The 24,930-nt window shown below is 45.5% G+C and overlaps 1 protein-coding gene across 3 annotated transcripts in view; it reads left to right on the top strand.

Moving 5' to 3' along the window:
• Positions 1-24,930, top strand: part of LOC138664836 (uncharacterized) — a 120,623-nt gene that overhangs the window by 68,802 nt on the left and 26,891 nt on the right. The window contains exons 1-3 of one of the 3 annotated variants that reach the window (XM_069751827.1): positions 3,819-4,118; positions 12,250-12,403; positions 12,492-13,313. The exons of 1 other annotated variant lie outside the window; for it this stretch is intronic. In XM_069751827.1, the coding sequence (XP_069607928.1) occupies position 4,118; positions 12,250-12,403; positions 12,492-13,239 (903 nt within the window). In that variant the 5' untranslated portion in view covers positions 3,819-4,117 and the 3' untranslated portion in view covers positions 13,240-13,313. Of the gene's footprint in view, positions 1-3,818; positions 4,119-12,249; positions 12,404-12,491; positions 13,328-24,930 lie in introns of those variants that run through there. One more of the 3 variants, XM_069751826.1, reaches the window with a different exon arrangement.

The following is a 24,930-nucleotide window of genomic DNA, read 5'->3' as shown; positions in this document are numbered from 1 at the left end:
GCCTCCATTCTGTCATTTGCTGCTCCCATCCTGTGCCCCCATCCTGTCATGTGCTGCTCCCAACCTGCGCCCCCGTTCTGTCATGTGCTGCTTCCATCCTGCACCCCCGTTCTGTCATGTGCTGCTGCCATTCTGCACCCCCGTTCTGTCATGTGCTGCCCTATTCTGTCATGTGCTGCTCCCATCCTGCGCCACAGTTCTGTAATGTGCTGCTCCCATCCTGTGCCACCGTTCTGTAATTTGCTGCTCCCATCCATATGCCCCATACGCTGCTCCATAAAGGTTGATGGCCCCCATAAGATGCTCCATAGTATATGCCTCATATGCTGCTGGATTATGGTTGATGGCCCCCATAAGATGCTCCATAGTATATGCCTCATATGCTGCTGCATTATGGTTGATGGCCCCCATAAGATGCTCCATAGTATATGCCCCGTATGCTGCTCCATTATGGTTGATGGCCCCCATAAGATGCTCCATAGTATATGCCCCATATCCTGCTGCATTATGGTTGCTGGCCCCCAAATGATGCTCCATAGTATATGCCCCGTATGCTGCTGCATTATGGTTGATGGCCCCCATAAGATGCTCCATAGTATATGCCCCGTATGCTGCTCCATAAAGGTTTATGGCCCCCATAAGATGCTCCATAGTATATGCCCCGTACACTGCTCCATAAATGTTGATGGCCCCCATAAGATGCTCCATAGTATATGCCCCGTATGCTGCTCCATTATAGTTGATGGCCTCCATAAGATGCTCCATAGTATATGCCGCGTATGCTGCTGCATTATGGTTGATGGCCCCCATAAGATGTTCCATAGTATATGCCCCGTATGCTGCTGCATTATGGTTGATGGCCCCCATAAGATGCTCCATAGTATATGCCCCGTATGCTGCTCCATAAAGGTTTATGGCCCCCATAAGATGCTCCATAGTATATGCCCCATACACTGCTCCATAAATGTTGATGGCCCCCATAAGATGCTCCATAGTATATGCCCCGTACACTGCTCCATAAATGTTGATGGCCCCCATAAGATGCTCCATAGTATATGCCCCGTACACTGCTCCATAAATGTTGATGGCCCCCATAAGATGCTCCATAGTATATGCCCCGTCTGCTGCTGCGATATATAAAAGAAAAATAACATACTCTCCTATTGTCGCTGGGCGCCGAGTGCTGGGGGGCCGGAGCAGGCGGGGACACCGGCGCGCTGTGGGGGTCAGGTGCCGGAGTCGCCGCTAGCTCAGGCCCCCGACACTTGCTATATTCACCTGTCCCGTTTCAGCGCTGCACGCCTCTCCGTCTTCCGGATCCTCTGGCTGTGACTGTTCAGTCAGAGGGCGGCGCGCATTAAGCGCGTCATCGCGCCCTCTGAACTGAACATCACGGGCAGAGGACCCGGAAGATAGAGCGGCGCGCAGCGCTGGAACGGGACAGGTGAATATAGCTTATACTCACCCTCCTGGCACGTCCCTGCTTCTCCGTTGGAGATCGCGGTGTGCGTTCAGTGCTTACGCATACCGCTATCTCCTGGGCTGTGTCACTCTGTGGGGTCCAGACTGCACCGACGCTTGCGCAGTCTATAAAGGCTTCGGACAGAGTGACGCTCCCAACGTTATATTATAGATATATACAGTCAGGTCCATATATATTTGGACAGAGACAACATTTTTCTAATTTTGGTCATAGACATTACCACAATGAATTTTAAACAAAACAATTCAGATGCAGTTGAAGTTCAGACTTTCAGCTTTCATTTGAGGGTATCCACATTAAAATTGGATGAAGGGTTTAGGAGTTTCAGCTCCTTAACATGTGCCACCCTGTTTTTAAAGGGACCAAAAGTAATTGGACAATTGACTCCAAGGCTATTTCATGGACAGGTGTGGCAATCCCTTCGTTATGTCATTCTCAATTAAGCAGATAAAAGGCCTGGAGTTGATTTGAGGTGTGGTGCTTGCATTTGGAAGGTTTTGCTCTGAAGTAAACATGTGGTCAAAGGAGCTCTCCATGCAGGTGAAACCAGCCATCCTAAAGCTGCGAAAACAGAAAAAACCCATCCGAGAAATTGCTACAATATTAGGCGTGGCAAAATCTACAGTTTGGTACATCCTGAGAAAGAAAGAAAGCACTGGTGAATTCATCAATGCAAAAAGACCTGGGCTCCCACGGAAGACAACAGTGGTGGATGATCACAGAATAATCTCCATGGTGAAGAGAAACCCCTTCACAACAGACAACCAAGTGAACAACACTCGCCAGGAGGTCGGCGTATCAATATCCAAATCTACCATAAAGAGAAGACTGCATGAAAGTAAATACAGAGGGTTCACTGCACAGTGCAAGCCGCTCATAAGCATAAAGAATAAAAAGGCTAGACTAAACTTTGCTAAAAAACATCTAAAAAAGCCAGCACAGTTCTGGAAGAACATTCTTTGGACAGATGAAACCAAGATCAACCTCTACCAGAATGATGGAAAGAGAAAAGTATGGCGAAGGTTTGGTACAGCTCATAATCCAAAGCATACCACATCATCTGTAAAACACGGCGGAGGCAGTGTGATGGCTTGGGCATGCATGGCTGTCAGTGGCACTGGGTCACTAGTGTTTATTGATGATGTGACACAGGACAGAAGCAGCCGAATGAATTCTGAGGTATTCAGAGACATACTGTGTGCTCAGATCCAGCCAAATGCATCCAAACTGATTGGTCGTCGTTTCATACTACAGATGGACAGTGACCCAAAACATAAAGCCAAAGCAACCCAGGAGTTTATTAAAGCAAAGAAGTGGAATATTCTTGAATGGCCAAGTCAGTCACCTGATCTCAACCCAATTGAGCATGCATTTCACTTGTAAAAGACTAAACTTCAGACAGAAAGGCCCAAAAACAAACAGCAACTGAAAACCACCACAGTGAAGGCCTGGCAGAGCATCAAAAAGGAGAAAACACAGCGTCTGGTGATGTCCATGAGTTCAAGACTTCAGGCAGTCATTGCCAACAAAGGGTTTTCAACCAAGTACTAAAAATGAACATTTTATTTAAAATTATTGAATCTGTCCAATTACTTTTGGTCCCTTTAAAAACAGGATGACGCATGTTAAGGAGCTGAAACTCCTAAACTCTTCATCCAATTTTAATGTGGATACCCTCAAATGAAAGCTGAAAGTCCGAACTTCAACTGCATCTGAATTGTTTTGTTTAAAATTCATTGTGGTAATGTCTATAACAAAAATTAGAAAAATGTTGTCTCTGTCCAAATATATATGGACCTAACTGTATATACATATACCTCTACTATTTGTAGACATTTATTCTATCTATTCTATTCTAACCTGTCAGTGTGATTTTACTGTACACCGCACTGAATTGCCGGCTTTTCTATAGAACACCGGTGCGTATTTCTCGCAAGTCACACTGATGGTCCATGTGTAATCCGCTTTTTTCTCGCACCCATAGACTTGCGTTGGCGATTCTCGGCCGAGATAGTGATACGCTGACAATCGCAGCATGCTGCGATTTCACTCGGATCCTGAATACGGCCGAGAAAGCAACGGATAATAGGAGCTGCCCCATAGATTAACATTGGGCCGAGTGCTATGCAATTTTTTATCACATTGCACTCGTCCCTATTACGGTCTAGTGTGACTCCGGCCTTATACATACTGTTGTAATGTTAGGGACAGTCAATAGTTAAATAGATGGTCTGGGCCAGCAGCAGAAAAGACAGCAGGAAGCTGCTGCTCCCAGTCAGAAGCTCGAGCACGTTTAACCCTGAGCAGATGAGTAGTAACAGCTAAGGCATTGCCAGACTCCCAGGAGGGAGAAGATCTGCTGCCCCGGACTAAGAACCTATGGAGCTAACAACCAGCGAGAACGATAAGTGAGTCGCTGTTACGTCACTGGATTGCTCCTGCATCGTTCTGGAGTTGGTGTTTGACGTCTCTACAGCGACCTAAACAGCGATGCTCCAGCGATCTAGTTTAGGTCAGATCGTTGTCTATATCGCTGCAGCGTCGCTGAGTGTGACGGTACCTTAAAGACCATAACACAGGCCCCAGGAGTTCGGAAGGGCCCCTCGATGAAGGGACTATAAGCGTCCAGATCCAAGTGAGTGGACTACTGCGTAACTTCGGCTACTATGGCTGTTGTGGGTACGGCCGTGCATAGTGTCAGGAAGAGAGCAGGAAGCCAGTGTTGTATTCTTTTCTTTCCCATCAAAGTTTATTAAAGGTTGTTCCCTGTAGGTCCACAGCTGTGTTCCTGGACCTCACTTGCCCGGAGTACTGTGGCCAGAGGGGGAAAAGGTAACCTGTGGGAAGATGTGTCAGTCCTGTCTATTTATGTACAGGGAGCCAGGGGTGCTCGCTGACCGTTTGCTCAGTGGACTCTGTCTGTGGACTGTGCCTTTAAGTAACTCAGCCATAACTACCTCCCTGTGCCACCTTGTTACAGGCCCAATATACTGTATCGCCCTTTCTCCATGAGTATAAGTTCAAGGTTCGCTACGAAGAGTAGCTGTTGCACACAGACTCTTCTAATGAGTGAAGAGCCCCCCCCCCATGTGTCACCTGGTTTATAAGTATATGTTTCACATAGCACCTGTTTCTATATATGGTCCTACTATCTACCCTAAGGCTATGTGCACACGTTGCAGATTAGGCTTAGGAATTTCTGGTGTGGATTCTGCCTCTCCTGGCAGAAAACGCACCTGCGGTTCCGCAGTGTTTTTTGTGCGGTTCCGCAGCGTTTTTTGTGCAGTTCCACAGCGTTTTTTGTGCGTTTTTGCTGCGGTTTTCTTGCGGATTTTCTGTGGTTTTTACCCCTGTGGTTTTCTGTAATGGAATAGGTACAAAAACGCTGCAGATTCACAAAAAAGAAGTGACATGCTACTTCTTTTCAACCTCAGCGTTTCCGCAGCGGATTTTCCGCAAAGTGTGCACAACATTTTTTTTTTCTCATTGATTTACATTGTACCGTAAATCAATTGTGGATCTGCAACGTTTCTGCACCGCAAAAAACGCAGAGAATCCGCAACGTGTGCACATACCCTAAATGTACAGAAATAACATGTAATGTCAGAACCACAAGACATGAATATAAGGCACAGCTTTGTAAATATGACATTGTTCAGTCTATATGGATACTTCTTTTTCTTGCTTCAGGTTGAGGCTATGTGCACACGTTGCGGATTTTCTGCGGATCCGCAGCGTTTTTTGTGGTGCAAAACGCTGCAGATTCGCAATTGATTTACAGTATAATGTGAATCAATGAGAAAAAAAAAATGCTGTGCACACTTTGCGGAAAATCCACTGCGGAAACGCTGCGGTTTAAAAGAAGTGGCATGTCACTTCTTTTTTATGAATCTGCAGCGTTTTTGTACCCATTCCATTATAGAAAACTGCAGGAGTAAAAAACGCAGCAAATCCGCAAGAAAACCGCAGCAAAAATGCACAAAAAACGCTGCGGAACGGCGCAAAAAATGGGACAAATCCACAGGTGTGTTTTCTGCCAGGAGAGGCAGAATCCGCACCAGAAATTCCTTAACCCATTCCGCAACGTGTGCACATAGCCTTAGAAGCCAAAAAGCAGTTAAAAGAAGTAACATGTTCTTTTTTAGTTTGGAAGCCATTAGTAGTTGAAAGTACAAAGCAAATTCCAGAAAAACAGTGCCGGCTTTTCCATGAAGCAGCTTTGCCTAGGAAAACCTTGGTGGGTCCATTCGCCTCCTGAAAACATCGTGTGCGCAAACCCTTAGGTTTGACTTCTGCTTATCTATTCAGTTTTGAGGCACACACAAATGGAACGCAAGTCCAAAGCACTGCATAACTGATGCAAGCTAAAAATAAGAGGTGCGCCATTTAATAACCCCTTTAATGACCGGGCCAATTTTTACAATTCTGACCACTGTCCCTTTATGAGGTTATAACTCTGGAATGCGTCAACAGATCCCGTAGATTCTGACAATGTTTTCTCATGACATATTGTACTTTATGATAGTGGTAAAATTTCTTTGATATGACTTACGTTTGTTTGTGAAAAAAATGGAAATTTGGGAAAATTTTGAAAATTTTGCAATTTTCCAACTTTGAATTTTCATGCCCTTAAATCACAGAGCTATGTCACACAAAATACTTAATAAGTAACATTTTCAACATGTCTACTTTACATCAGCACAATTTTGAAACCAACATTTTTTTTGTTAGGGAGTTAGTTATGAAGGTTAAAAGTTGACCAGCGATTTCTCATTTTTACATCATTTTTTTAGGACCACATCACATTTGAAGTCACTTTGAGGTGTCTATATGATAGAAAATACCCAAAAGTGACACCATTCTAAAACTTGCATCTCTCAAGGTGCTTGTAACAACTCTGCTGGCATCACGGCATGGCCTCTCATCTCTCACACTATCTTACCCACTGCTCCAGGTCATGTTGCGGTTTCTGTTTCTCGCCAGCTCCATATTCTGTGCCTCTGCTCTCTGCATGCTTCCTGGCTGTGTGCATAAGGGGGCGGCGCCTGAACTCTCTGGTTCTTATAGGAATCAGGTGCACCTGTCTAATCTGTTCCTGACCAATTACCAAGAGGCCTCCAGTTTTTAGTGCAGCTCCACCCAGTGGACTGGGCCTGTGCAATGTGTTAGCTCAGTTTGTGTTTAGCTTCTGAGTTTGCCAGGCCTTGCTCTGTGTTACTCCCTCTCTGGAGGCTTTTCTCAGTGTTCTTGCCTTGATCTTGTTGTCCGCCCTCCAGGAGGCAGTATATTCTGGCCCTTGTCTCTTTGTTCTTGTTCCTTGTCTTGTACCATTACCTTGTCTGAACTTAGTCCTATCTCTGTCTCCTTGTCTGTGGCTTCTTTCCCTGCTGTGTCTTTCCATGTGTTCTCAGTCTGCTTATGCTCCGCACTCTTGCGGCTCTGCCTGCTCTGAACCCTTGTGACTTTGCCTGTGCTCCGCTCTCTTGCAGCTTTGCCACTGCTCTGCACTCCTGCGGTTCTGCTCAGTTCTACTCTGCTCCACTCTTGCTACTGCAGAATCTCTTCTGGCAGCTCCTCTCCACATACCTTGTGGCTCTGCTCTTGCTGCTGCAGAATCTCTTGCTGCAGCTCCTCTCCACATTCCTTGCGGTTCTGCTCTGCTTAGCTTCTGTTGCTGTGCTATCTCTTGTTGTTCTACTTCTCCTATCCGCAGCCTTGCACTTCCCTTCCTGTGTGAACAGGTCCCAACCTATTCCTTCATTCTCCTTTCCTTCTGGCTTGTTTTCGTACCTGCACCTCCAGTGTGAACAGGTCCCTACCTGTTCCTTCATACACCACACCAACCAGCCATGTGCCTCTGCCATTCCTGCCAGCCCTGTGTCTCTGCCGTTCCTGCCAGCCCTGTGTCTCTGCCGTTCCTGCCAGCCCTGTGTCTCTGCCGTTCCTGCCAGCCCTGTATCTCTGCCGTTCCTGCCAGCCCTGTGTCTCTGCCGTTCCTGCCAGCCCTGTGTCTCTGCCGTTCCTGCCAGCCCTGTGTCTCTGCCATTCCTGCCAGCCCTGAATCTCATCTGTGCTCATCTGCTAGTCCTGCCTGATGCCCGCACCAATCCTGTTGGTCCTGATTCCCAAGTGGGATCAGCAGCTACAGCCAGACACCTCCCTGGAGTAGCACCTGGCAGCTGCCTGCCGCACAAGCCTGACCTCACCATCAGAGCTCCAGCGAAAACCCAGGCAGCCGTCACAGTCACGCCCCTTCCAGGGTAGTCTGGTTTGTGGCACAGAGGGGCCACAACCCCCCCACCCCCCCGAGCTCATGCCCACCAGTGCTCCAAACCAGTTTATTAACCCTTCTGGTGCTTCACAGGAATTTTGGGAATGTTAAAAAAAAAAAAAAAATGAAGATTTTACTTTTTTCCTCAAAAAAATTAATTCAGATCCAAATTGTTTTATTTTCCCAAGGGTAGCAAGATAAATTGGACCCCAAAAGTTATTGTGTAATTTGTCCTGAGTACGCTGACACCCCATATGTTGGGGTAAACCACTGCTTGGGCGCATGGCAGAGCTTGGAAGGGAAGGAGCGCCGTTTGACTTTTTCAACGCAGAATTGGCTAGCATTGAGATCAGACGCCATGTTGCATTTGGAGAGCCCCTGATGTGCCTAAACAGTGTAAACTCCCCAATTCTAACTCCAACCCACCCCTAACCCTAATCCCAACCCTAACCATAACCCTAACCACAAATCTAACCCTAACACATTCCTAACCCTAATCCCAACCGTAACCGTAATCCTAACTTTAGCCCAAACCCTAACCCTAATGGGAAAATGGAAATAAATACATTTTTTTAATTTTATTATTTTTCCCTAACTAAGGGGGTGATAAATTGGGGTTTGATTTGCTATTTATAGCGGGTTTTTATAGCCGATTTTTATGTTTGGCAGCGTTCACACACTAAAAGACGCTTTTTATTGCAAAAAATAGTTTTTTTTATCACCACATTTTGAGAGCTATAATTTTTCCATATTTTGGCCCACAGAGTCATGTGAGGTCTTGTTTTTTTGTGGGACGACTTGACGTTTTTATTGGTACCATTTTCGGCCACATGACATATTTTGATCGCTTTTTATTCCGATGTATGGAGGGGGGACGTTTATACCGTTCTGCGTGTGGTAAAATTGATAAAGCAGTTTTATTCTTCGGGTCAGTACGATTACAGTGATACCTCAATTATATTTTTTTTAATGTTTTGGCGCTTTTATACAATAAAAACTATTTTATATAAAGAATATTTATTTTTTGCATCGCTTTATTCTGGGAGCTATAACTTTTCTATTTTTCCGGTGATGGAGCTATATGGCAGCTTGTTTTTTGTGGGACAAGATGACGTTTTCAGTGGTACCAGGTTTATTTGCATCCGTCTTTTTAATCGTGTGTTATTCCACTTTTTGATCGGCGGTATGATGATAAAGCATTTTTTTGCCTCGTTTTTTTTTTTAATGGTGTTCACTAAAGTGGTTAACTAGTGGGACAGTTTTATAGGTCGGGTAGTTACGGACATGGCGATGCTAAATATGTGTACTTTTATTGTTTAGATTTTTTTAATTCAAATATTTCTTTATTGATGGAATAGTAATTGATTTTTTTTTTATTATGTTTCTAAATATTTTTACAATTATTAAAAAATATTTTTGTTTTTTTTTAAATTCATTCTTACTTTTACACTTTGTACCACTATGGGACACTCATTTTGTACAGGTTGATCTCTTCTTTTGCATGCAGATCTGCATGCTTTAGAAGCTGTCAGCGCTGCAGCTTCTGTACACTAACCTTAGAGACTTCCTGACATGCACTGCGCATGACAGGAAGTCTCTCAGGTCTGGAGACCCGGATGTCATCATGACGACATCGGGTCTCCATGGCAGCAATCGGACCCCGCACCATGCCGCGGGGTCTCCGATCCAAAGGCAGAGGGACTGTCAGCCCCTCTGCCGGCTCTGGAACGCTGCGATCATGTTTGATTGCAGTGTTCCGGGGTTAACGTGCCGGGAGCAGTTCATGACCGCTCCTGGCACTTAATGCCGGGTGTCAGCTGTGAGAATCAGCTGACACCCGGCCGCTATTAGTCGCGTGTGACGTACTATTCCATCCATGGAAATTAAGTCCCAGGTCACATGGATGGAATAGTATGTCCAATGCCAGAAAGGGGTTAACCCATTATCTACCAATGTCCTTTTTTTGGTACGCCTAATCTTTTGCTTCTAGCAACTAAGATTTTATAATTTTTATAATTAGGTCCAATTCTTTGTGTTGGGTTTGTAAAATGAATGTTTTCAAAATAGGAAATCATGTCATTGTCATTTTTAATTGAATATTGGGATGCTCTTTTCTGAAAAATCCGTAAAATGAAAATTTCTAATTTGGCAAGTAATGGGTTAATATGGGGTTCATCTTGGTTGTTTTGTGTGAAAGTTTTTTTGAACAAAAAAAAAGTTTTGGGTGATGTACTTTTTTTTGCTTGTTTCAAAAACTAATATACATTGATGGCTGAAAGTTTTGGCACTCTTCAGATTGTTCCAGAAAATGATGCATTTCTTCCAGAAAATTACTGCAATTACCGTATTTTTCAGACTATAAGAAGCACCGGACGATAAGACGCACCCCAAATTTTCAGAATAAAAATAAGGAAAAAAAAAATGTTTCAAATGGGGGTACGTCTTACAGTCCGAATTCAGCTTACCAGTGAAGGGATCGCCACAGGTGGAGAAGTGGTCACAGGGGCCTTTCGGTGGTCCAGGCTGGTGCGTTGGCCTCCAGGAAATCCCATCCCAGGCTGATTCTCTGTGCTTGAGCAGGGGTGGAGGCTCTGTGCTCTGGGGCAGCGGCTGGGCTCCGGGGCACAGGCTGGGCTGTGGGGCACAGACTGTGCTGCGGGCAGTGGCTGGGCTCTGGGGCACAAGCTGTGCTGCGGGCAGTGGCTCGGCTTCGGGGCACAAGCTGTGCTGCAGGCAGTGGCTGGGCTCTGGGGCACAAGCTGTGCTGCGGGCAGGGGCTGGGCTCTGGGGCACAAGCTGTGCTGCGGGCAGTGGCTGGGCTCTGGGGCACAAGCTGTGCTGCAGGCAGGGGCTGTGTTGCGGGGCTGTGGCAGCGGCTCTCTGGGCTCAGTGGGGGCTCCGACGGCATTTCGTCAAAGCCCGGAGGCCCCCCGCTCATCCTTGAATGGCAAGTTGCGGTGGCCTCCGAGAACATGGGTGCCAGGAAAATGGCCGCCGGGCCGGAGCACGCTCAGATTCAGATCTTGTTGCCGAGATCTCACCCCGAGATCTTGGGAGACGAGATCTCGTTGACGAGATTTGAATCTAAGCGTGCGCCGGCCCGGTGGCCATTTTCCCGGCGCCCATGTTCTCGGAGGCCACCGCAATTTGCCATTCACGGATGAGCGAGGGGCCTCCGGGCTTTGATGAAATGCCGTCAGAGCCCCCACTGAGCCCAGAGAGCCGCTGCCACAGCCCCGCAGCACAGCCCCTGCCTGCAGCACAGCCACAGCCGCACCAGCATGGGAAGGGAGGCTGCATCAGGACCGCTGCCGCATGATTTGTAAGTATATTGCGACTACAAGACGCACCCCCAATTTCCCCTCACATTTTTGGGGAAAAAAGTGCGTCTTGTAGTGCGAAAAATACGGTACATATGTTTTTTATATACATGTTTATTTCCTTTGTGTGTATTGGAACAACACAAAAAACAGAGCAATAAGGCAAATTGGACATCATTTCACACAAAACCCCTAAGGCCGGCGTCACACTAGAGAGTTTTACAGACGTATGAGAGGCGCAAAAACTACGCATTGCACACGGACCAATGATTCTCTATGGGGTAGCTTCTATCTGGCGTATATTTCGCAGCCGTATTTTACAGCCATAAAAAATTGCAGCATGCTGCGTTTGTCAGCATACTGCGCCAAAAATCTGCCAATGAAAGTCTATGGGTGCGCAAAAAAATACGGATTACACACGGACTAGCAGTGTGACTTGTGAAAAATACGCCAGACATCTCCAGGTGACAGGAAATGTGCCAAGCCCTCAATCAAGAAGCTTAGACATGCTAATGAGCTGAAAAAGCCAGACAGACATCCCGGAAGTCTGGCGCACGCCTCCACGGAGTTGCAAGCAGCATGGCAAACATAATCAATGTTGATATGCTCCTGGTCCTGGTCCAAGGAAGGCCCAAAATTTGGGACCAACGTGATTCCAACTATGCTAACCGGGCAAGGAAAGAGGCTGCTTGGAGGAGCATCTGTGGGATCCTTTTCCCAGATTATAAGCAGCAGCCACGTGAGGGACAGAGGCAGATAGGTAAGTACACTCATGTTTATCAATTAATATTGTAAACTGCAGTAAGAACAATATTTTTACACTATTATTATTTATATTATTCTGATTTTGTATGTATATTGCACCATTTATTTAACGGTGCTGGACATGAGAAAGGGGTTATGGACAACGTTTATAGATGTCGCTTACAGTAAGCAAATTTACAATGACAGACTGGTATAGAGGTGAGAGGACCCTGTCCTTGTGTATTTACATTCTATGGTGTTACCCTCCTTTTATGGTATTGTGGTATTTTGTGTGTTAAATTTGATTATTGAAGATATTTATTAAGAAATGCAGCTTATTAGGGCATATTACAATCGGTAAAATCACTGACACCTTGTGTTACCAATGTGCACAATGACCTTATACATTATTTTCTTCTCTGTCATTACAGTGGAAGATGCTATGAGACGTTGGCATAACATTCGGGACCAGTACCGGAGAGAAAGGCAGCAATGGTCCAGAAGTGGGTCATCTGCTCTGGTAAAAAGAAAGTATATTTATTTTGACCAGCTGTCCTTTCTGGATCCCAGTATGGATCTCAGACCGTAAGTACAAACCTCACACCACATTACACATATGTTTGGAATGCTCATAGATGATTTCTCAAATTAAATTTTTCAATTTTCATAGCAGAACACAATCCAACCTCACTGAGAGGAAGATAACAGGGTCCGAATCGGAGCCATTGATTGATCCTGTTGGGGAAGGAGAAGAGGTGGCTGGACCATCTATCTCTCCTACCATGTTCATCCCTCTGGATCCATCTTCAGCTGACCCTCATGTTCAACATCCACCTGGGACAGATGATTCAGCCCCACAGACAGATGCACCAGCTTCAGGGATGCCTGAAGATCCTGGCCACAACAGCAGCCCCACTTTTTCGCTGGAGGCCTCCCCACAGCCTGCTGTGACCTCACGCCGTGGCCGCAGAAGGAGAGAGCTAATGGAATCCCGAAGGAATGTGGACACAGGTGTCTTAAATTATTTGGCCAGGGCTGCTCAGGATGATGGTGAGGAGGCATTTTCTCGAAGCCTGGCCCGGTATCTCCGTACCATACCCCGTGAGGTGAAGCTACGTGTGAGAGGGTGCTTTCAAATCCTTCTTGATGCATGCACCCCCCAAATAGCGCTTATGATTTGTTTCAGTACATTGAGAGGTGGCAGCTGTCACCATGTAATGTCCTGCGTATGCCAAGAAATCAACCAGTGCATGCTCAAGAGGAATCTGAAGCACCTCCTCCACGTATGCCTACACCTCAACCCTTTCCCCAAAATAACCCACCAATGCCTACACCTCAACCCTTTCCCCAACATAACCCACCAATGCCTACAACGTACCATATGGCACCCTACCAGCAAGCTTACCAATATGGCCACTTGAAGACACAAAAGAGCACAGTAAGACAAAAAACTCTGTTGTAAAAAAAAAAAAAATCACAGTAATAAGCAACTGCTAGTAAAATGATGGGAAAAACAGGGTATTTGGTTGATACTTTTTTTGCTAAAAAATGTATACTATGCTGCTCCACCAAACGTCAAGGCATATCCATATAGAGCAGTCCTAACTGATGTATGTAATCCCTATCTGATGTACTTAAAACCTGATCATCTGTATATTACCTGTATAAGCAGGGTTCAGAGAGGGAATGTCCATGTGGACACTTGAATGGAACAGCTTTTGTGCAAATGACCCAGAAGGAGTGGTGGATATTTCTTGTGAAGTTGTGTAAAACAACACAAGCTTTTATGACTTCATTAACATTTGCCTCACTCAGCTGAATGGCAGACTGGAGGACACGCCATTTGGCAAACATAATGCCAAAGGCGCACTCCACCAGTTGCCGCGCCCGTGAAAGTCTCACATTAAACACCCACCGCCGGTGGTCCAGGTTGCGCCGGGGATAAGGCCTCATAACATGCCTGGTCAATTGGAAGGCCTCATCTGCCACAAGTACATAAGGGACTGCTTCAGCATTGGAGCCTGGGAGTTGTCGTGGTGGTGGGAGGTCTAACAGGTTTTCACGTAGCCGCTGACCCATAATGGAAGCATTGAAGACTCTAGAGTCTCCATTTCGCCCATAGGCTCCAATATCTACAATTATAAACCTGCAGTTACTGTCAACTACAGCTAACAGAACTACAGAGAAAAACTGCTTATAATTGTAGAATTAGGTGCCCGAGTTCGGCGGCTTACGCACCCTGATATGTTTCCCATCCAGGGCTCCAATACAGTGACGAAAATCACAAGAGTCAGTAGATCCACGGGCTATTTTCAGTCAATCCTCCCTTTTGGGCTCCAGCATCACAAGTTCATGTAGTTTGTCCCATATTTGGACACTTGTATCACGCACAATGCCAGAAGTAGTGGACCTCCCTATCAGAAATTCCAGATGTATTCCGGCATAAGACAATCCAGTTGACAGGAATCTGAAAGCACACAAAAAAAATATTAGCAATGTAAGAATGCTTGTTAAAAACCATAGTAAAGCAAACTAATATGAGGATATAAAAAGGCAGGATACCAGTGTACCTTACAAAATGTACACTGGCTACTAACATTTAACATTAACTACATATTTTTATCTGATTTTGTTAAAATTGAATAATAGAATTTCAATCTGATGCTAGGAAAATCAAAATTGGACAAAAAACATCATCAACATACAGTACGTGAGGATGGTGAATACATACCGTAAGGTAAGGGGAAGACGCTCCTCTGCGGATATGCATTTCCGCATCCTGGTATCCTGATACGTTATTCCTGGACGTACTGTCTCCAACAAGATATAAAAGGTGGGTATTGTCATGCGACAGTACTGGAAGAATTTGTCTGGATGTGTCCACAGAGCTGAATAGAGCCTGTGAAAATGGCCTTTAGTGAGGCATTGCCGCAAAAGTGGACGCACCCACATTCTTCTTCTCCTCCTTCGCTGATCAACTATCACGGGGTATGGCTGCCCAAAGCGGCGTGACAAGACCCAATTAAATAACACCCCCTGAGTTGGTGTGAAATGCAGGAGGTCACACATGTTGCCCAACTACCAACAAAACACCTACACAAAATGGCCATATGGGAGGGTTCCACCTGTTGGAGAGGACTTAAATAGGTTTATGCTGATGATTTAAATTAATTTCAGGCCTCAAAACCGTTAAATGTCCATTTTGTAAGGTTGCGTGAAAAAAACGCATTACGGATTCCATACGGATTATATATGGAGGTTTACATGCGCAAAATATGCCACAGCTTGCCAACGGATTACATACGGATCACTGTTTTGGGATCATTTCTGCGTATTACACCTGTAAAAAACGGACCGTAATTCCCTACGCTGAGTGTGACGCCGGCCATTTAATTCACCAAAACCACTTAAAAAATTGCAGCAAAAAATGCTGGTGCAATACCTGCAGCTTTTTTATTTTTTCATTGCTTTCTACGGGTGAAAACACGCTGAAAGAAGTGACACGCTACAGATTTAAAAAGCGCTACAGTTCTGGAATTCAGTCAGAAAAAAAACGCGCATGCAGGAGATTTCAGAAATCTCCTATGTTTTGCTGGCACTTTAAAAAGCAGCTTTTCGCCATGTTCATATGCAGAATTTTTGAGCATACCCTTTTATTTTCTCCTGACTGAATTTCACAACTGCAGCATTTTTTAAATGTGCAGCGTTTCACTTCTTTCAGCAAATTTTTTTCACCCGTAGAAAGCAATGAAAAAGCTTAAAAAATGCTGGAAATGTCGCAACGTTGTGTTTTGCTGCGTTTTTGGTGAATAAAACTAACTTTATTAAACATGTCCTGTAGACAAAATGCATACTGTATAAAAAAAACTGCAAAAGCTCTAAGGGTATGTGACCACAGTCAGTAAATGCTGCGGGTCGGCTGCTGTGTACTTGTACAGCGTCCAACCCACTGCAGAGGCCAGATGTTAGAGTATAGTGGATGGGATTTCAAGAAATTCCATCTTCACTACGTATGTGTCCACACGCACGCAGCTCACCCACAGAGACTGACATGCGGCGCATCTCTCCAGACAACAGCCTGTCAATTTATTTTGTAGACGCGAGTCTCCGCAAGATAAATCTCACCCATGTAATGTATAGGACGCGGTGATTCCGCACAGTTCAATGGCTACTTTATTTCCTTTCTGCGGACATGCCCACTATCATCATGGGCGCCTTCAACATCCCCAACTGCCACTAAACTTCTATCTCTCACTTCCTCCTTCGGCCTCACTCAATGGTCTTCTGCAGCCACTCACAAAGATGGTCACACACTAGACCTCATCTTCACCCACCTCTGCTCCCTATCTAACCTCTCTAACTCACCTCTTCCTCTTTCTGACCACAATCTACTCACATTCTCTTCTCTCTCCACTCCATGTCTACAATCCCCACCCCACAAATTTGCACACGCTTGCAGAAATCTTAAACACCTTTATCTACACTCACTCTCTGAATCCCTCCTCCCTCTCACAGACATACGTTCCGTACACAATGCGGATGACGCTGCTGCTCTATATAACACCACAATAGCTGCAGCTTAGGAATCTCTTGCCTCTACCAAAGCTTGCAAAATCAACAAACCGCCCTGGCACACCAGCCTAACCAAAGAACTGAGGTGAGCTTCCAGGGCTGCTGAGCGGAGATTGAAAAGATCCCACTCCAACGAGCACTTCATCGCATTCAAACAGTCCCTCACTACTTTCAAGACCACACTCGCCACAGCAAAACAAACCTACTTCTCATCTCTCATATCCTCCCTGTCTCACAACCCTAAACAGTTATTCAACACCTTCAACTCTCTCCTCCGTCCCCCAGCACTTCCTCCCTCCCCACTCATCTCAGCTGAAGACTTTGCTTCATTTTTCAAGCAGAAGATTGAGAATATCAGAGACAGTTTTAGTCGACAACCCCCAGAGCCCTTCCTCCCAACTACCCAGCCCTCCACCTCCAAAACCAACTTCTCCACCATTACAGAAGATCGACTCTCCACTCTACTCTCAAGATCGCATCTCACCACCTGTGCACTTGACCCGATCCCTTCCCACTTCATCCCAAACCTCGCCACAGTCTTCATCCCAACTCTAACCCATCTCTTCAACCTATCACTAACAACTGGCGTTTTCCCCTCAGCTTTAAACATGCCTCAATCACACCTATCCTCAAAAAGCCCTCTCTTGACCCATCCTTTGTATCTAGCTATCGCCCTATATCACTTCTCCCCTATGCCTCAAAACTACTGGAACAACACGTCCATCTTGAACTGTCCTCCCATCTATCTTCCTTCTCCCTCTTCGACCGCTTACAATCAGGCTTCCGGTCACACCACTCCACTGAAACTGCCCTAACTAAGGTCACCAATGACCTATTAACTGCCAAGAGCAAGCGACACTACTCTATCCTCCTCCTCCTGGACCTGTCCTCTGCCTTTGACACAGTGGACCATTCCCTATTATTACAGACCCTCTCATCCCTTGGCATCACAGACTTGGCCCTATCCTGGATCTCGTCATACCTAACTGACCGAACATTCAGCGTCTCCCATTCACACACCACCTCCTCACCTCGCCCCTATCTGTCGGAGTCCTGCAAGGTTCAGTTCTAGGGCCCCTGCTCTTCTTCATTTACACTTTTGGCCTGGGACAGCTCATAGAATCTCACGGTTTTCAGTATCATCTCTATGCTGATGACACACAGATCTACATCTCTGGACCAGATATCTGGACCCTACTAACCAGAATCCCTCAATGTTTATCCGCTATTTCATCCTTCTCCACTAGATTTCTAAAACTTACCATGGACAAACAAAATTCATTGTCTTTCCCCCATCTCACACAAGCCCCCCAACGAACCTATCCATTACAGTAAACGGCTGCCCACTCTCCCCAGTCCCACAAGCTCGCTGCCTCGGGGTAATCCTTGACACTGATCTCTCCTTCAAACTGCATATCCAAGCCCTTTCCATTTCCTGCCGCCTTTAACTTAAAAATATTTCACGGATCCGTACATTTCTAAACCAAGAATCTGCAAAAACTCTAGTCCATGCCCTCATCATCTCCCGACTCGACTACTGTAACCTCCTGCTCTGTGGCCTCCCCTCGAACACTCTCGCACCCCTCCAATCTATTCTAAACTCAGCTGCCCGACTAATCCACCTGTCCCCCCGCTATTCCCCGGCCTCCCCCCTCTGTCAATCTCTTCACTGGCTCCCCATTACCCAGAGACTCCAGTACAAAAGCCTAACCATGACATACAAGGCCATCCACAACCTGTCTCCTCCATACATCTGTGACCTTGTCTCCCGCTAATTTCCTGCGCGCAACCTCCGATCCTCACAAGATCTCCTTCTCTACTCCCCTCTTATCTCCTCTTCCCACAATCACATACAAGATTTCTCTCGCGCATCACCCCTACTCTGGAACTCTCTACCACGACATATCAGCCTCTCGCCTACCTTCGAAACCTTCAAAAAGAACCTGAAGACCTACCTCTTCCAGCAAGTCTACAACCTGCAGTAACCACCGATCGACCAAACCACTGCACGACCAGCTCTATCGTCACCTACTGTATCCTCACCAATCCCTTGTAGATTGTGAGCCCTCGCGGGCAGGGTCCTCTCTCCTCCTGTACCAGCTGTGACTTGTATTGTTCAATATTATTGTACTTGTTTTTATTATGTATACCCTTCCGCACATGTAAAGCGCGGAATCACCTGTGTTCAAAAGATGGCAGCAATTTGGATGCAGCACATGTCCACTGCGTCCAAAGTGCTGCCATTTCCAGATCCTCTGCACATAGCCTAAAAAATGGGTGTTGTGAAAGCAGTGTTTTTACTGCCAAGACAGCAGGCTTTCGCTGCAAAAAAAAAAATGCACAAAAAACGCTGATTCCTATGCACACCTGTACTATATATGTGTATGGTTTACCCTTATTACTTCACATGGGAATTCATTAATTTCTATATTATGAATACCCTGATTCAGCAGACAATATTCCTGTCTTGTGTCATCCAGACAGTAGTGACAGAAGGTCGCCCTGTCAGATTACAAGCAGTGATTTAGTGACTGTAGTCAGAGCCTATGCTGATCCCTGCTGTATGTCCCTGTGAAGCCTGATCCTACAGCAATCAGCACAGAGCTATGGGACCACAGTCAAGGGGGGTTTGACAAAGATGCTCTGGGACTAGAGAGCAATGCACAGCATTATTCATTGCTGTACACCCTTTGGGCATTTCATAAAGGGGCTGCAGATGCAGGGGGCCCCTCTATAGGTGGGGGACCCAGGCGTCTGCCTGCCCCAAATGCCGGCCCTGCATACAGGTATACGCTATATGCAGGGGAGATGACGTACAGGTTTAAACAGGAGATGACATACAGGTATATACTATATACAGGGGAGATGGCATACAGGTATATACTATATACAGGGGGATGACATACAGGTATACACTATATACAGGAGGAGATTACGTACAGCTATATGCTATATACAGGGGAGATGACATACAGGTATATACTATATACAGGGCAGATGACATACAGGTATATACGGGAGGAGATGACATACAGGTATATACTTTATACAGGGGAGATGACATACAGGTATATACTATATACAGGAGGAGATGACTTACAGGTATACACTGAGGGGAAAATGAGAGGTGTGAGGTGAAAATGAAGAGGTGTGAGTGCAAAAGGAGAGGAGTGAGTTGAAAATAGTGGAGTGATCGGAAAGACAGGTGTGAGGTAAAAATGACAGGTGTTAGGGGGGAAAATGAGAGGAGTGAGGGGAAAATGAGAGGAGTGAGGGGGGAAATGAGGAATGAGGGGAAAATGAGAGATGTGAGGGGAAAAATGAGAGATGTGAGGGGGAAAATCAGAGGCGTGATGGGAAAATGAGAGAAGTGAGGTGCTATAACTAAGCACAGTTAGTTACTATGCCTGGGCAACGCCGGGCTCTTCAGCTAGTACTTTATAAGGATGATTTTTTTTTCTCTGTATTTGAGCAACAGATGACAGCTATGTCTTTAATGCAAATTTTTTGGTGGATAAAATCAACGGTTTCCGTCGAGTGTATGCAAGTTGTAGGAAGTTTCAATATTAACATAGTAACATAGTTAGTAAGGCCGAAAAAAGACATTTGTCCATCCAGTTCAGCCTATATTCCATCATAATAAATCCCCAGATCTACGTCCTTCTACAGAACCTAATTGTATGATACAATATTGTTCTGCTCCAGGAAGACATCCAGGCCTCTCTTGAACCCCTCGACTGAGTTCGCCATCACCACCTCCTCAGGCAAGCAATTCCAGATTCTCACTGCCCTAACAGTAAAGAATCCTCTTCTATGTTGGTGGAAAAACCTTCTCTCCTCCAGACGCAAAGAATGCCCCCTTGTGCCCGTCACCTTCCTTGGTATAAACATTATTATTAACATAAAATATTGAAGTGAGCCTACAGTTCCATAAAAGAACAGAAGGTGGCAGTGTTATCCTTGCAGTTTGAATTGTTATCTGAGAGATGAAGAACTAACCCAACACAATAAATGATTGATGTTTACTAGAGATGAGCGAATTTGATCGGGTCCCTGCTTATTCGGCAAGCTATAGCGCTTACCAAATAAGCTACAGCAGGAACCTGGATACATGGAGCGCGCTGACTAACCAGCTGTTCAGCTCCATGTGTTGTGACTGTGACACAGCTGTGACACATGCAGCTATGGAGCTGAACAGTTGATCAGCCTGCGCGCTCCATGTATCCGGGTTCCTGCTGTAGCTTATTCGGTAAGCGCTATAGCTTGCCGAATAAGCAGGGAACTGATCAAATTCGCTCATCTCTAATGTTGACCAGTGTATTAAAATGATTCTCATAAAATTGCGTTCCAATGTCATTAATATATTAGTTTCTAGTGAGATCAGATGACCATCAGATGGTAATGGTGAATAAAGAATGAGAATTTTGCAGGAAATTTATATCCTAAATGTCTGGTTTAAGATTTGCACTTATAGTTCGATATGAGCGAATATTTCAATGTTTGGTTTGGATTACGGTTGCCAAATTTGCAATATTTGCAGATTTGTTCGTCAAATATTTGCCAAACATAGCCAAATGCCATTCAAGTCAATGGGAGGCAAAAACAAATACATACACAACACCTTCAGACAGGCCCAAAGGCTGCAAAAACACATCAAATGAGGGACAGACACCAGTAAAGTGACCTCAATTCACCCCCAGTACAAATTGTAGCATGGCACAGCAGCAATCAGCCAGGCATGAGGTATCGGAGTCTGGGTCAGCATTTACAGCTTTCAATTAAATGTCAAATTAAGACGAGATGGGTGAGGGATCGGTGTAGGCCCCCTTTGCTGGGAGGCCTGATACCACATACAACAGCTCAACCTGCTTTCATGCTCAGCCACACTCAGGTGGTACAAATATCAGTTTGGTAGACTACTATTGTCAGAAAAATCTAAGGATAGTAACACGGATAGTTGACTCAAAGGAAGTGGAAGTCTGCCAATCTCGGAGGCTTACTGGTACAGGCAACGCGCATCAAGGAGACCCAATCAGGAGTCTACACATTTACAAAAATTAGTGGCAGACACCAACAAAGTGGCATTAATTTCACCATAGTAGAAATAGTATAATAAGGATCGACATCTCTTCCACTACAGCCAACCCATCACATGGACACCCAACCAGGAGTGCTCACATTTCCAAAAATTAGGGCCTGACACCACTGAAGTGACATCAATTTCACCAGAATAGAAACAGTATGATAGTGAACGATATCTCTTTCACTACTGCTAACCTAGCAAATGGTGAGACCCAATCAAGACTCCCCATTTCCCAAAATTTGTGGCAGACACCAACAAAGTGCCTTAATTACACAAGAGTAGAAATAGTACTGTATACTACTATACTGCAGCCAACTCAGCAGATGGAAACCAACCATGACTGTTCAAATTTCCACAAATTATTGTTAACATCTGCAGCAGTAGCAGCAACAGCGGGCACAGAAGCCACACTTAAAGGGAACCTGTCACCTGAATTTGGCGGGACCAGTTTTGGGTCATATGGGCGGGGTTTTGGGGTGTTTGATTCACCCTTTCCTTACCCGCTGGCTGCATGCTGGCCGCAATATTGGATTGAAGTTCATTCTCTGTCCTCCGAAGTACACGCCAGAGCAAGGCAATATTGCAAAGGCAAAATTCAAGGCAAAATTCAGGTGACAGGTTCCCTTTAAGATATCACAGAGTTCAATTACGCAAGATCAATGCAGCACACTAAAAACTTCAACATCGCCTAGTCTGTACAGTCTGCGATTACGGTGCAAAAGTCCTTGCAGATCCATGACTTGATGAAAGTTAGGCGGTCTACACTTTCAGGGGACAGCCGGCTGCGCTTATCTGTCAGAACACCACCAGCAGCCCTGAAGAGATGTTCTGAAAGAACACTGGCTGCCTGCATGATAAAAAGCATGAGAGGTGAGCTCAGGCCACTCATCCATTTTTGAGGACCAAAATGTGAAAGGGTCTGAAACCCTCCCTGATGGTATTGATATTCCGTTCTAGATACTCCTGCGCCATCCTCTCAATTCGTTCACCACGTATCGGACTCGGACTGGTGCACGAGCTGGTCTTAAAAAAGTGCCAAAGGACTCACAGAAATTGATTCTGCTACTTACACTACTGCTGCTAGTGTTTTGGCATTGACGAATTGACGGGCCGGAGGTTGGAAGTGTAGTGCTGCGATGCACACTGTGTGCCTCACTGTTGTCTTGGGGAAAAGCTCTCTTAAGGTTGTGTAAAAACATGTTTTGATACTCCAGCATTCGCGGGTCCCTTATAACATGGATCTAACAGAGTGGCAGCCCAGTAATCAGCACTATTTCGAATCATAACTATATGGGGATCATGCTGCAATAAGAAGGTACTCATATATCAGCTCTTCCATGAGGTCCAAGCCCATACTGTGTTGGTGGCTGGTAGTGATAAGCGAAAAACGATCTCCAAACATAAATTCAGCATATGGCATTTGGATTCGTGATCGGAAACACGAGCAAAATGTTATAAAATCTGGAAAAATTGGTAATATTTGGTTAAATGTGCTGCTAAATATTAGTGTTGCCACTAAAGTATTTTCAGCACTTTGGCTACGATAATGGTGGTGTATTAGGAGCGTGGGACACGTGTTTGATGAGAGTAGAGGGTTTGCAGAGCACAGAGGCGCAGCGGGCTTGTAAACGGTCTTTTTTTCTAAGTTCATGTGTGCACATTGTGGCTAGCTAATAAGGGCGCAGGAAACATCCACAATGTCCTAACACCACGGCTTGTGTTATTGGCTGCTGAAATCACATGTCCCTCTCCATATAAAGAGCAGACATCTTGTTTTAGTGCCATTCTGACACTGTAACAGTGCAGAGAGGCTGCTCTTGATGCTGGCACTGTTAGCAGCTAGATTTTAGCTAGTTAGCTAAGTGGTTGCTTCTTAGACAGATAGTTTAACTACATAGTTGTGAGGGGTGCGAGGGCCATAGTCATGGCTGAGAGTATTTGTCTATACGCGCCTTGGTCTCCCACCACATGAAAACAATGTCCCTTTGTCAGCGTACCTGTCTCTCCATTCTCCGAACCATTGGGGTCACCTCTGGTCTGTTGCAGGCTCACTCTGGATCATTGCACACAAATAGAGACAGAGTCCAGTTCCAACTTTAAACGAGTAACTTTACTGGTTTCCTTCCTCAGCATGTCAAAATCAATTACAACATCGACATCGGGTTCCACACAGTTTACATCCTTCACTTTCCCTAAGCTCTCCCTCATGTCCCTCAGCATGTTCCCAGGTCGTACCGTCTTGTCCGGTACCGCAGCGTCCTCCCTGTCCAGCTTCACTACTTTTAGGAGTTTCACAACAGACATAAGGGCATCTGCCCACGTAGTAAGCTTCCACATGATAAAGCCACCTGCGTTCCTGTGCTGCTGCAATTTCTGGCCTCCTGGCCTTGAACGACTGGGCTTCTAGCTTTAGCATTACTGAGCTGACCGCCCTGTCCGGGCTCTAAGGCCCTACTCCCCTAATGTCGGATGCTCACCGACTTACTCGCAGTTAGCTCCTCCTATGTTAACTATTTACAGGACTAAACTAGTTAATCCTTATATGCCCCCTCTAGTGGACCAATTTAGGTACTATGTTTTCTCTAACATTCTATATACATATAGCAGCATACAGGGCAACATGAACATATCCAGACAAATAAGGTATACATGACAATATTTACAGATCAATAAAGTAATCACTTAACCGGGACATGTTTGGGGTACAGAGCAGTCTCTGTGACCCACTACATAGTGTCCCCTGTGGTTGTGAAATCGACCTTCCAGCAATATTTTTTTATTTTGCCATTACTGAGGTCCACAGAAAAAGACAGTAGGGCACATGTCATAAAAGTGTGTTGTGCACTGCTTCTATTGTGCTCCATGCACAAGTATACCGTTCTAAATCTTATTTTTTCAATAGCTAAACTGAAAATTCCCAGGTCATGAAGAGGTTAATTACTTAAATCCGGCATAAGCTAATGTGCCCATCCACAGCAATCCATTCCTCCCATCTAACTCCTATCCAGTAGTTACAGGACAGACAAAGGGGAACTAGAAATCAGACTCCACACAGAAGAGGCAGCAGTCAGATATTACTGAAGTTTCAGTGTTTATATACCAGTTACCCTCTAAGTCTGCTCTTGCCTGCCTTCTCTACACTTAATGTAGCACTTACATTATCGTGTAAAGCAAGGGTGGACACTGACAGCTTGGGGTTCCTGTGCAAGAAATGTGTCTGGGCCCCCCTCCTATTATGGCGACAAATCTACAGATAAAAATAGCCCCACACACATACTGTATATATATCTTACATAGTCTCCTTTATCCCCTTCCCGACCCATGACGCCACGTAGGCGTCATGAAAGTCGGTGCCATTCCGACCCATGACGCCTATGCGGCGTCATGGAAAGATCGCGTCCCTGCAGATCGGGTGAAAGGGTTAACTCCCATTTCACCCGATCTGCAGGGACAGGGG

The sequence above is a fragment of the Ranitomeya imitator genome, chromosome 2 (genome assembly GCF_032444005.1).
Source record: "Ranitomeya imitator isolate aRanImi1 chromosome 2, aRanImi1.pri, whole genome shotgun sequence".
In the NCBI taxonomy this organism is placed as follows: Eukaryota; Metazoa; Chordata; class Amphibia; order Anura; family Dendrobatidae; genus Ranitomeya; species Ranitomeya imitator.
Note: the sequence above shows the minus strand (reverse complement) of the source record. Positions and strands in the feature narration are given on the sequence as shown.